The following is a 13,035-nucleotide window of genomic DNA, read 5'->3' as shown; positions in this document are numbered from 1 at the left end:
CCAATTTGAAATTTCAGTTAATACTTACCAATTTGGTTTAAAATATTTGATTCAAATTAAAAAAAAACTGCCTACATTACAGTTACAAATCCGAATATTTCAAGGGCAAAGCTGTAAAAAATCCGTCATTAATATGGTGTCACGTAAGCAACTTGGCTATTTACAAATTATTTACAAAACGTTGGTCAAAATTAAATTGCTATAGATTTTGTGGCTTACGTAACCAATTTTTTGTTTTATTTGTGCAGAACTCAAAAGACTGAAAGAAAAAATATATATCAGCAATATACATTTTTTTTTTTTATAAATTATGAAAATATTTAATAATATATGAGAGCTTTGATTCGACATCCGAGCTCGAATCATCGCAGTGCTTTTGTTAATGATATTAATAAATATCGTCATTTTAATTTGTTCTATCATGGTCTATTGAGAGGCAATTAAATCACTTAACTACAACACGGGAAATAAAAGGAATTAAGAAATGAAGAAAACAAAACTCGATAAAACAACCGAGACTAAAAATGGGAAAAAACACGGTATTTTGTTTCTTCAATAGACTTGGAGAAGTTTAAAACATGTACCAGTAGAAAAATTATACAAATCATTATTAATACCAACTTCATTTTGACAATTATGCTATAGTCAATATTAGAGAGCTGATACTACAAATATAAAGACAATTTCCTTGAATATTCCTTAACTCAAAATGCAAAATCTAGCTTCACCAACTCAAGCAGCATATTGCCAATCATTATTAACACCAATCTCATTTTGACTACATTTTTTTTTTTTAAGAGTTACGTTTAAGGTTTTCATTAGCAATTTCCTTTCTTATTGGTCACTGCCACGACATATATAATATATTTGTATTATTTAAATCAAACTATAAAAAAAAAGTCAAAAGGTTTTATCCCTACCCCAACGGCCCAACCTTAGCTAAGAAGGACCAAAGATCGGAAACGTCAGTTCGATCACAGCCGTTAATAAAAAATCTTGTATAGCAAGTAGTAAGTAAAGTACACTGCCGATATCTAGCAGATGGTTGACACGTGGCTACATTACACGTCGGACCGTACGGTCGTTTTCTCTGCCAACGCGCGAACGCAAATCTTAACACCCCACAAAACTTTTGATCTCAACCGTTCATCTAAAGAATATGAGGTCAAAAAGGCTCACTGCCACGTCGGAAATAAAAATAATCTGCAGATAACTGATAAAGTTTTTTCTTAATAATTTATAATCTCAGGGACTTAATTGCAAACCCCTGATTTATTGTTTTATATCATTCATAAGAATCATAACCAAATCTCTCTCTCACGAAACTCACTGATTACTGTTTTTGGGAGAGAAAAAAGCTCAGAACCTCTCTATCTCACTCACTCTCTTTCTCTCTCTTCATAAAGGTACGCTTTTCCAAGCCCGAGAAACAGTTTCCGGTGAATTTCTCTGTAATTTCGTGTATTGTGATGTGAAACGAAAGAACAATGTCTGTTAATTGAGGTCTATGTATATCTTATGCTTGATTTACTGTGTTTGTAGGTTTAATTTCTATATTTGGTTTAGGATTAGATAAGAGAAAAAAAAAATTGTGATTATTGTTCATTGGCGGTGGTGAAAAATGGGGAAAGGAAGACCTAGGTCTGTTGAGAAAGGAGTTCTAGGGCAAAATTCATGCGTTTCGTTGTGTGGCTCTCTGAATATACCTTCCGGTCCTGTGTATTACCCTAACGAAGAGGAGTTCAGAGACCCGTTGGAGTATATTTTCAAGATCAGACCCGAGGCCGAGCCGTACGGGATTTGTAGGATCGTCCCGCCGAGTACTTGGAAACCCCCTTTCGCTCTGGATTTGGATTCGTTCTCTTTTCCGACGAAGACTCAGGCGATCCACCGGCTTCAGGCGAGGCCGGCCTCGTGCGATTCCGAGACCTTCGAGCTCGAGTACAACAGGTTTCTCGAGAGCCACGGCGGCGGCGGCGGCGGAGGAAAGAAGGCGAGGAAGAAGGTGGTTTTCGAGGGCGAGGAATTGGATCTCTGCAAGTTCTTCAACGCGGTGAAGCGGTACGGAGGGTACGATAAAGTCGCGAAGGAGAAGAAATGGGGCGACGTTTCTCGGTTCGTGGCGTCTTCTTCGAGGAAGGTCTCGGAGTGTGCGAAGCACGTCTTGTCGCAGCTTTACCGCGAACACTTGTACGATTACGAGGAGTTTCACAGCAAGTTGAATCAGCCGTCGGGTCGGTGTGGGAAGAGGCTAGGGCACGAGGAGAGCATCGGGGAGAGCTCGGGCTCCAAGAAGAGTCGTAAGAACAACGATGGCGAGAGAATCAGGGTTTGCGAGAAGAAGAAGAAGAATAAGAAGAAGGAGGAGGAGAAAGAGGAAGAGCGTGATCAGATCTGCGAGCAGTGTAAGAGCGGTTTGCACGGTGAAGTTATGCTCTTGTGTGATCGGTGCAATAGGGGTTGGCACATATACTGTCTTTCTCCGCCGTTGACGCAGGTTCCGCAGGGTAATTGGTATTGCCTAGATTGCTTTAACTCCGATAAAGACAGCTTCGGTTTCGTTCCGGGTAAAAAGTACACGCTCGATGCCTTTAGACGGATGGCCGACCGGGCCAAGAAGAAATGGTTCGGGGCGGGACCCGCTTTGCGAATGCAGATAGAGAAGAAGTTTTGGGAGATCGTGGAAGGCACTCTCGGCGAGGTCGAGGTTTTGTACGGCAGTGATTTGGACACTTCTGTGTACGGGAGTGGGTTTCCACGTGCGGACACAGAGAGACCCGAGTCTATTGATAGTAAGGTGTGGGACGAATATTGTCAGAGTCCATGGAACCTCAACAACTTGCCAAAGTTGAAAGGCTCGGTGCTGCGAGCTGTTCATCACAACATTGCCGGTGTCATGGTGCCTTGGTTGTATATTGGAATGCTATTCTCGTCTTTTTGCTGGCATTTTGAAGATCATTGCTTTTACTCCATGAATTACCTACACTGGTATGTATGCAAATATGCCAATTTATTGCGTAGGTGATAGAGTATACTAGTCTAGTTAGTAATTTAATGCGAACCTGGTTATCTGAATTTTACCCATGAATCATAATTGCATTGTATAAAATTTAGTTTCTTTTAGAAGAGAAGTAGAAAAAAAAAGCTTATTAAAAGAAAACTGCATATAGGGAAATCAAGACTCTAAGGATTATGCTAGTCTGCTTTGTGTTATCTGACTTTGTGGCTGGTATCCGTTGCCAAACCGATTTTGTTGATAACATCTATATCGGTAGGATTAGATACAAGAAATAGATCTGCAGTGGCATCGGGTGCATTTCTCTATAGAAATTTGTAACTCAATCAAATTGTTGTTTCAAAGCGTTATGTAGTGATTAACTTTTTGGATTAAGATTGCTTTAATGGTATGCATATCACGGTGACAGGGGAGAGCCAAAGTGTTGGTACAGCGTCCCGGGTAGCGCAGCTGATGCTTTTGAGAAGGTAAATCGTTGCTTTAATATGTACTGCAAAGCAACAAGCTTTTTTACGTTGCCAAATCTTGCTATTGATTCTTTGTCTGATGAGAACATATTAGAGGGTTGGGACGAATTTTACCTGATTGCATGGGTTCCCTAAATGACCACCTGTACATTTTTGTATATTAGAGGGTTGCTATTGATTCTATTGAAAAGAGCGTTTGCGTTTCCAATAGTTGATTCTTCTTGAATTTTACCTCATTTTTTTTTCTTCTCATTCTCCTTCTTCTTCTGAGTGGCTTACATTGTATCTTTTCATATAGGTGATGCGTGACTGTCTTCCTGATCTTTTTGACGCGGAGCCAGATTTGCTATTTCAGCTTGTTACAATGTTGAACCCGTCTGTTCTGCAAGAAAATAATGTTCCTGTATATAGTGTACTTCAGGTATACATAATTTGATTGTATTCTTCAACACATTGCTTTCTCGACGTAAAAATAGAAAGATTGGATGTTAATATTTATGGGAAGTTTAGTATAGAAGCAATTGTTGTTGCAGAGCTAGGTTTTTCTTTATTTCTTTCTTGTTTAAAAAAAAATTACGATTTCGTTTCTCAAAGGGATAGGAGTGCTTTGACTTTCTATTATTTCATTTTTTGAACCATATTGGTTGTGTTGTGCCCTGATATGATTCTTCCTTTCTATCAGGAGCCTGGGAATTTTGTAATCACGTTCCCTAGATCTTACCATGGAGGCTTCAATCTTGGTAAAAGTTTATGTCTTAAGTTAATTAGCCACATAATGGGGAAGAATTTGGATTTACATGGCAGTGAGTGAGACTTGGTTATGCTTCCCAGGTTTAAATTGTGCAGAGGCTGTAAATTTTGCTCCTGCGGATTGGCTACCTCATGGCAGGTTTGGAGCAGAGTTGTATCAGTTATATCGTAAAACTGCTGTTCTGTCTCATGACGAGCTTCTTTGTGTATTGGCTAAGGTTCTAAACACATAAATCTGATTTGAACTTAATATTTTTTAACGTGATTTACGCTCTAATTTACTTTTTTGTATTATTACTTGATTATGAACTAGTACATGAATGCTGTTCCATTTTCAGTTTAATACATAAGTCCTCTCTCGTGTTTCTTTTGCAGAGAAGTGTCGACACTTTATAGACTACCGTTTTATTTCTTCATTATTTTAGACTGCCTTCTTTCCTTTTTGGAATGTTTAATAAGTTGGATTATTTCGTTATATCTATAAGTCGATTTTTACCCATGATCTAACTTCTTCTCTCTTACTTGTTTTAGAATGAAGGTGATAGCAGAGTTGCTCAGTATTTGAAGAAAGAATTGCATAGGATGTATACTAAAGAGAAAACCTGGAGAGAGCGGCTATGGAAAAATGGTGTTGTTAAATCATCTCCTCTGCCACCTCGTAAATGCCCGGAATACATTGGTAACGAGGAGGTACACACTTCTATTTCCATTTCTGGTTTAATTCTATTTCAAGGCGATTATCATATCCAATGTTTACCTGCTTGTTAAATTTTGCAGGACTCAACATGTATAATATGCAAGCAATGTCTTTATCTTTCAGCGGTTGCATGTCGTTGTAGAAAATCAACTTTTGTATGTTTGGAGGTTTGTAGTTTTTTCCCCCCTTGATGAATATCGATTAATTTATTGTAACTGCAAAAATTAAATTCGATGCGTAATGTTGCTTCGTAAAATGGGCTGTAGAACACTGCACACTGATTTTTGAAGATCCAATAGTTATCTCTAAAGATAAACTTAGACAGATTGGTTAAGTTCTACACTTTGGTTCTACACAGTTTGTCTCTTTTAAGTTTGATTTGCCTTTTCCATATTTTCTGAGCATCCGATTCTCTTTCAGCACTGGGAACGTCTTTGTGAATGCAAAACTAGTACGCGTCGTCTTCTCTATCGGCATTCACTTTCGGAATTGAGTGACCTGGTTCTTTCAGTGGATCAATACTGTTCATCCGAGGGAACGCAAAGTAAGAAAGCAAGAAGGAAAACATCTAGCTCCAAAGAACCTACTACTTTAACAAAAAAGGTAGCAAAGTTTTAGCAATGCTGCCTAATTCCTTCTTTTTTTTAACTGTAATATAATCTAGATGGCCCTTTTCAACATAACACTTGGCTCTTTTGTTTTTGGGGTGTATATGAGTGCTTATTGTAACAAAAAATGCTATTTAGACTGGTCATCTGAGACATTGTGATTAATATAGGTGAAAGGGGGTCAAGTTACCCTTAATCAACTTGCAGAACAATGGCTTATGCGCTCTGGTAAGATTTTTCAGAGCACCTATTCGAGGGATATTTATATATCAGCATTGAAGGAAGCTCAACAGTTTATGTGGGCTGGTCCTGAGATGGACCCTGTAAGTTCTTTAATACTCTTTACTTCTCAATTAGTATCAGCGGCAAATTTTTATAAAGTTTTCTTTGTTATTTCTGGACGTAGGTGAGGGATATGGCTAAAAATTTGGCTGAAGCTCGAAGATGGGCTGAACGAGTTCGAAAATGTGTGCTTAGAGGTGAAAAGTGGTCACGTAAAAAACGTGATGGCGTAGAAAGAGCTGACTTTGAATTAATCAATGAACTGCTGAGTGTTGATCCCATGCCTTGCAATGAGCCTAGGCATACCAAATTAAAGGTGGTTATTTATTGGGTCTTTTAGCTATATAGCCATTTGACTTATAGCGTTTTGTACAATAGCCAACCTTTTGTAAATTTTCTGTAAATGGCCACTTACAACTTATATACGGCACTCAAAAAAACAAAAACCCATAGTAGGCGAGAATAATTTTGGGTATTTTTGTTTTTTTGAGTGCTGTAAATAAGTTGAGGGGGCTAGTTACAAAAAATTTACAAAAGGTTGGCTATTTAGCAATTCTTAGACTTTTGGTGGCTTATTTGGCTAATTTTTTGTTATTTATTTGTGTGTGATTGAGGTTTCTCTTGTTTTAGTCCGTGATATCCCAGTTAGGATTCTTAACAATTGATAGTTTTTTTTTTCTTGCCCAGGAATTCGCTGAAGAGGCTAGGGTTTTGATTGAAGAAATCAACGCAGCTTTATTAACAAGCTCAAAAGTATTTGTTTGTGAACTATATCTGTAACCAAGTTATAATGCTTGTCATACTACTAATCAATATATCTGTTATGATTTTTCCTGTCAGATATCGGATCTGGAACTTCTGTATTCTAGAGTCCAGAACTTACCTGTCTATGTGAAAGAGAGCAAACAGTTATTACAGAAACTTTCGTCCGCTAAGGTATATGTTAGTTTTAAACATTTGGCAGAATTGTAAATAAGATTATTCAAGTCGGTTTACAGAAAAGAAATGTATATCATATATGCTTTTCTGATTATGACTACTTGCATAAGATCCATGTTTCCATTCCCTTTGGTATTAACTGTGGAGTTTTAGCTGGCTTTTATTGTTCAGTTTTTGTATCAGCCAAAATATTGAAATTGATTGTGCTTGTTTCTGTGCATGTCTTGTAACTCCATTTTTTTTAGTTGCCTTACAATATATTTTCCCACATGAAAGAGACTCGAGATTTATATGCGGCTGATGTATTTATGATGTGTTTATTTATTGTAGCTCTGGCTGGAAAATGCAACAAAATGTGTTTCAGAAAGACGTCCTGCCGCCATTGAAGTTGAATTTCTTTACAAGTTAAAGTCAGAGGTGATCTAGTTCTTCTAGCTCAGGAATTTCCATGTATAATTTTAAACTTTTCCGGATTTTTCCAAGGCTAATTTTCTGGAGTGCTTAATAATAGATTTCGGAGCTACATATAGAATACCCGGAGATGGATTTGCTCTTAGATGTGTTAAAGCAAGCTGAGTTATGTCGTTCTCGGTGTGATCAAATTTTGAAGCACCCGATAAACTTAAAGGTCAATCTTAAATAATTTTTTTCATGTACATTTTATGGGTTTGAGCACCTGTAACTCACAAAATGGCAAACATACCTATTTTTTTTACAGAATGTTGAAGTGTTTCTCCAAGAAATGGATAAGTTTACTGTTGATTTACCTGAGCTGAAGGTTCTGCGAAAATATCAAGCTGATGTCATTTCATGGAAATTACGCTTTAGTGATATACGTCAGAACATATCTGAACGGGAAGATCAACATATTGTAGTTGCCGAGTTAACTAGCATTTTAAAGGACGCAGCATCATTGAAAATTCAAGGTCCTGCAATGGATGAACTTATTTGTACTGATTTTTGGTTATCTTGATTCTATGTTGTCATGATATTTTTGGGTTTTTCTAAACAGTTGACGAGTTGCCTCTTGTTGAAGCTGAGTTGCAGAAGGCTTGTTGCAGGGAAAAGGCGCTACTGGTAAATTTATTGATATTGTGATTACTTTAACTTGAGCTTTGAATTCAATTTTGAAATAAATACGCAAATATTTTACGTTTTTGCAATAAAACTGATACAGGCGCGAGATACTAAGATGTCAATTAACTTCCTTAAGCAATTAATGATGGAGGCTGAACTGTAAGATTTTTTTTATATTATTTTTATTTTGTATTGAACTCTTAACAATTCCGTATTGCACTGTTTGTCAATGATCAGTGTTTGAATGTATTTTTTGGTTTGTAGTTTTTGCTTCTATTTGAGTACTCTTTCTTATTCTATTTCTTTTACCTTCTCCGTTGTGTAAACTATTTTCTTTTCAGGCTACATATCACGGGGGAGAAAGTATTTGTCAATTTATCAGAAGCACTTGCTGTTTCCATACGTTGGGAGGAAAGAGGAACATCTATTCTTGCACACGGGGCCGAGATATGTGTCTTCGAAGATGCTATAAGGTTCGGAAATTTTTAATTCATTATTTTTCAGTGCTATATTGGGTAACTTTTTTTTTAATTCTAATAATTTAATTTTTTGGACATTTTTATATGGACTAACTGAATTTAAGTTTCTTTAGGGATTCGGACGATATACATGTAACTCTGCCTTCCCTCAGTGATGTGAAAAATGCATTGTCAATGGCTAGATCGTGGTTGAAAAATGCAGAGCCGTTCTTAGTATCTCGTTCCACTTCGCCATCCACTCCAAGTTCTTTGCTAAAATTTGGGGCTTTGCAGGTTCTTACGCACTTCTACTTGTGATTTGCAAAGATTTCGATGGCCTTATTTTGTTACAACTTTATTCTTGACGCGTTGTAGGAATTAGTTTCGCAATCTAAGCTTTTGAAGGTATCTTTAAAAGAAAGAACGATGCTCGAGACAGTCTTGAAAGACTGCGAGGAGTGGAAGAACAACGCTTCTTCTCTGCTTCAAGATGCTCAAGGGCTCATTGGTATTTCCGACGTCCATGATGGATCAATTGGAAGCCTTTCGTCTAGAATCGAATGTCTAGTTGCTAGAATTGAATCCGTTGTAAAGAAAGGGTTAGATTTTGGGTATGACTTGAACGAGATTCCTAGGCTTGAGGATGCTTGTTCTTTATTGCAATGGTGTAAAAAGGCCATTTCTTTCTGCCACAGTGCTCATTCCTTAGAGGTAACTACCATTTTTGTCTCTGATATGCTCGTATTTTATGATAATATGATTTCTGTAGGTACCCTTTCCTGTGATTACAGTGATACAAATGCTTCTTGTTATGTAAACTATGTTTCACCTAATATCCTTTTGAAGATTTAGGATTTAAAATCAAGTTTGCTACCTATTCTAGTTCTGTGTAGGGGCACATTTTTTTTTCCTTCCGTTTTTGTCATCTCAAAATTGTAGTGTCAGTCTTTTAATGGGCCTATGGTATAGTTTTTTTTTTGCTAAATGGTCACTTTTCTTGAAGGATGTTGAGGAGTTGATGAAAGCATCAGAACTTCTTAGTAGGAGCACATTTGCTTCGGGCATATTGTGGAGCTTGTTGACCGACGGGGTCAAATGGCTTTGGAAAGCCTCAAAAGTAGTTTGTATTGATCGCAACTCTAATCGATGCAGTTTGAGCGATGCAGAAGAAATTCTAACCCAGGTGAGCTGACTTTTGCCATTTATTCTGTTTCTGGAAGCTTTAGTATACAGGTTTGACTTAAATATGTTAATAGTCTTGCAATCATTTACCAAAAGTATATTACTTGCAGCGCACCAGTATCTATCCAGTCATGGTCGGTCAACTTGAGAATGCTATTAAAAAACACAAGTGAGTGTTCTATGAGACAAGGCTATTTGCCTGAACCCCTTTTTTTTTTATTTTTATTCAAGGATTTAGTCATTTGACTATATTTATGTTACTCAAACATGGATACAGGTTGTGGCAAGAGCAAGTCAATCAATTTTTCAATCTTGATTTTGGGGAGCGAAATTGGTTCGAAATTTTGATGCTAAAGGTATTTGTTATCTATCCTTGTTTCATTTTTTGAATACTTGAGTGCTTTTTTCTTTTCTCCAGCATGATTCCCAATGTATTTGTGACTTCTCCAGGAAGTTGGTAGTGTTGATTGTTTTGGTTGCACAGAGCTAGATTTGGTTTTATCTGAGGTGGAAAAGGTTGAGAATTGGAGGAATCTTTGCTCGGATATTTTTGGGACTTCAATCAAAGATGAGAATTCATTGCTTGGTGCTCTGCGAAAGGTTTTTTTTTAGATTTTTATTTTTTATTTTCCAAGTACTATATAGAGCTCATAAGTTTATATACCATAGTCACTCTACAGATGAGTCTTGCTAATAATTCCATTGAAATACAGGTACAGCAAACAATAGAGAAATCGTTGTATATATGCAACAAGTCTTGTGGCTCGGAAGTCGAGGAATTTTGTGTGTCCTGTTTCAGTGACTTCCAGAACCAGGAATTCCTTACCTGTTCTATCTGCAAGGACTGGTAAGGTATTTATAGATGTGTTACTTTTTCTCATTTTATTCCAAATATCTCACCGATATGGCATTTTTATTTGCTCAACAACATGTTCTTGGGTTCAATATGTTTATTTTTTTGTATATGTTTGTGCCGTGTATGCACAGTTACCACTTGCGGTGCCTAGGACGTGGATCGTCTCATACTGCGTGTGCTCAAACATATAAATGTTTATATTGCCGGAGTTTGGTGGATGGATCAAGTCTTCCTAGAGGAGGCGGGCCTCTGGTAATACAAATTTCTCACGTGAAAGTCTTAGATAAAGAGAGGCTTTTTTTTTTGTTTATTACTGTCAGTCTCATCTGTTATTTTTTCTTCTTGCAGAGGTTTGATGGGAAGCGTCCAGAACTTGAGACACTTATCGAATTTCTGTCCAACAATATAGATTTCTGTGTGTGGTAACAATCTAATCTTTTCGTCTCAATGTTCGAAATTCCCTGTTTTTTGTTTTTGTTTTGTTGTTGTTGTTGTTGTTTTTTTTTTTTTTAATATTTATCTGCATCGGGTGAGAATACTTTTTTGGTTTACAACTAAAATTCTCAAATAACTCCATTATGTTTTTCTGCTTTTGACAAAGGCGAAAGAGATGTCATCATATTTATCTTTAAGTTTTACTTTTGCTTTGCCTTGCAGCATAGAAGAGAGAGAGGTATTGAAGGATCTTGTGGCTAAAGCCCTGGAATGCAAGGCTCGCTTGGCGGAAATGATAGACACAGCACTAGCTTTCACCGACAGAGATCTGTGTGTGGTCGCTGGAAAATTATGTTCCGCTTTAAAGGCCTCGGAAGTAGCCGGTTTTCACGACCATGAAGATGATTGCAGCCTCAAGTTGGCTTTGGCGAGGAACTCTTGGAAGCTTCGAGCCAATAGGCTACTCGAGAGTTCACGAAAACCCACGATTCAACAAATCCAACAGCATTTAAAAGATGTATGTACTATAGATTGTTCTTCCTATAACCACCTCGAAATATAGATTATTAATAATTCCTGGTTTGTGATATGTTGTTGAAATATGGCAGGGACAGAGTCTGAACATTCCACAGCAAGATCACTTTTGTGAAAAACTTGCAGAAGTGAAGAGCAAAGCCCAGCAATGGGCTGATCATGCCAAGAAGGTTCAAACTGTCTTTTTTTTTTTAAGTGAACCCATTGCTTGTTTTTATCTAATTCTCATTCTCATGTTTTTTTGCATTGACCTGATAGTTTTTTTTTTTTTTTTTTTCTGGCTTAATTAGGTCGCTGCAGATTTCGGGGATCTTGGCTTAGACAAGGTATTTGACCTCATAGCTGAGGGCGAGACTTTCCCTGTCCATTTAGAGAAGGAACTCAAGGTAGTAACGAACATTGGGTCTTGGGAATAACTAAAATCTCACACTCTCTTAATTGCTAATAAGCCCTCGGTTGGTGCAGTTATTGAGAACGCGTAGCATGCTTTATTGCATTTGTCGGAAGCCGTATGATCAGAGAGCGATGATTGCTTGCGATAAATGCGATGAGTGGTATCACTTTGATTGCATTAATTTAATCAAGATTCCGAAGATCTATGTTTGCCCAGCGTGTGAGCCTTTAGGGGAAGACTCGCTGAAATCGTTGTCGATCAATCACGAAAGGTCAGTTTTTGTCTTTTTCGGATTTTTACTGCAAAAGTTCTTGAACTATTATGCTATTGATTTCTTAGCTATTTAGTCCATTTTGTAAAAAAGTATTATCTTTCCTGTTGGTAATTTTAAAATGTTAAGATCATTTAAAAATCCAAAATTGTTTCTTTTATGAAACTAAATTACTTATCTGAATATTATTTAAGTTGTTCAAGTGTTATCTTTCATTAAAAAGTTCAATTTATAACATAGAACTAAGATGCTACAAAATCAACATTTTCAGAACCATTCGCTACTAAAAAAAAAAAAAAAGTGTCGTCTCTTGTCTAAACATTTATTGGTTTTCTATGGTGGGGCAGATTATTGGATACCAAATTTGTGGAGCCTAAAACTCCGTCTCCGCAGCACACAAAGTCGAGGAAAAAGCCGAAGAGGTCAAATTCGAGCCCAAAGCAAGAGATTCTCCCAATCACGGACCGAAGCCGCGGAATCGAGCGTTTGTGGTGGCAAAATCGGAAGCCTTTTAGAAGGGTCGCTAAGAGGCGCGCCGAGCTCGATAGTCTTTCTTTTTCACACTTTCTACAACATTGAGTCACATTACGAAAATTCCGTAGTTGCTAACCATTTGATTCATTTAATTGATTTCTTGCAGATTCAGCCCACTTTCCTCAGTTTTAATTTATTTTAATAAAGAGGAAAGTTTTTCTTTCTGTAAACTGTATTTGCTTAGTTTTGGTTGGCAAGTTTTAGCTTGTATTCCACTATTTTAATTGAAAAAAAAATGAAATTCTCTCTCAACTTTTCTACTGGCAGACATTGACTTCATTGTAGCATATAATATTCAATTGGTCTTTTAGCTAGTCTTATGATTTAACAGAAATGGTCAAATTTATATAAAAATTTATCATTCTCGGTAATAAAAGACCATCTATATTATCGTCGATCATTGCTCACATTGATTCGTGATCAAAACTATACAATTCAATGAAAAAATTTGGCCGTGAAATAAGAAGTGTAGAACCAATAACTTACATGTTCCATCTTTTGATTTGTATTAGTTCGTCAGATTTTGACGAGTCAC

At 37.0% G+C, this 13,035-nt stretch overlaps 1 protein-coding gene across 2 annotated transcripts; it reads left to right on the top strand.

Moving 5' to 3' along the window:
* Positions 1-1,297: 1,297 nt before the first annotated feature.
* On the top strand, positions 1,298-12,670 carry LOC149405741 (transcription factor jumonji (jmjC) domain-containing protein). Of its 2 annotated transcripts, XM_089608007.1 has the most exons (33): positions 1,298-1,406; positions 1,543-2,988; positions 3,426-3,483; positions 3,782-3,904; positions 4,166-4,223; positions 4,315-4,451; positions 4,765-4,923; positions 5,011-5,097; positions 5,351-5,533; positions 5,709-5,861; positions 5,945-6,136; positions 6,508-6,573; positions 6,661-6,756; positions 7,090-7,176; positions 7,271-7,387; positions 7,478-7,685; positions 7,772-7,836; positions 7,937-7,995; positions 8,178-8,309; positions 8,429-8,588; positions 8,670-9,005; positions 9,298-9,477; positions 9,587-9,645; positions 9,754-9,832; positions 9,927-10,076; positions 10,190-10,323; positions 10,464-10,584; positions 10,681-10,754; positions 10,990-11,284; positions 11,376-11,471; positions 11,592-11,687; positions 11,767-11,966; positions 12,314-12,670. In XM_089608007.1, exons 2-33 carry the CDS (start codon positions 1,622-1,624, stop codon positions 12,543-12,545), a joined length of 5,559 nt encoding a protein of 1,852 aa, XP_089464133.1. In that variant the 5' UTR covers positions 1,298-1,406; positions 1,543-1,621; the 3' UTR covers positions 12,546-12,670. The 2 variants fall into 2 exon arrangements, 1 of the variants encoding a protein (XP_089464133.1); XR_016295582.1 differs by lacking the exons at positions 10,990-11,284; positions 11,376-11,471; positions 11,592-11,687; positions 11,767-11,966; positions 12,314-12,670 and having other exon boundaries at positions 10,190-10,328; positions 10,681-10,700.
* The last annotated feature ends 365 nt before the right edge of the window (positions 12,671-13,035 follow it).

Source organism: Urtica dioica, chromosome 2, assembly GCF_054948205.1.
Source record: "Urtica dioica subsp. dioica isolate 48M chromosome 2, U.dioica_male_clone48M_v1_H2, whole genome shotgun sequence".
Taxonomy (NCBI): domain Eukaryota; kingdom Viridiplantae; phylum Streptophyta; class Magnoliopsida; order Rosales; family Urticaceae; genus Urtica; species Urtica dioica.
Note: the sequence above shows the minus strand (reverse complement) of the source record. Positions and strands in the feature narration are given on the sequence as shown.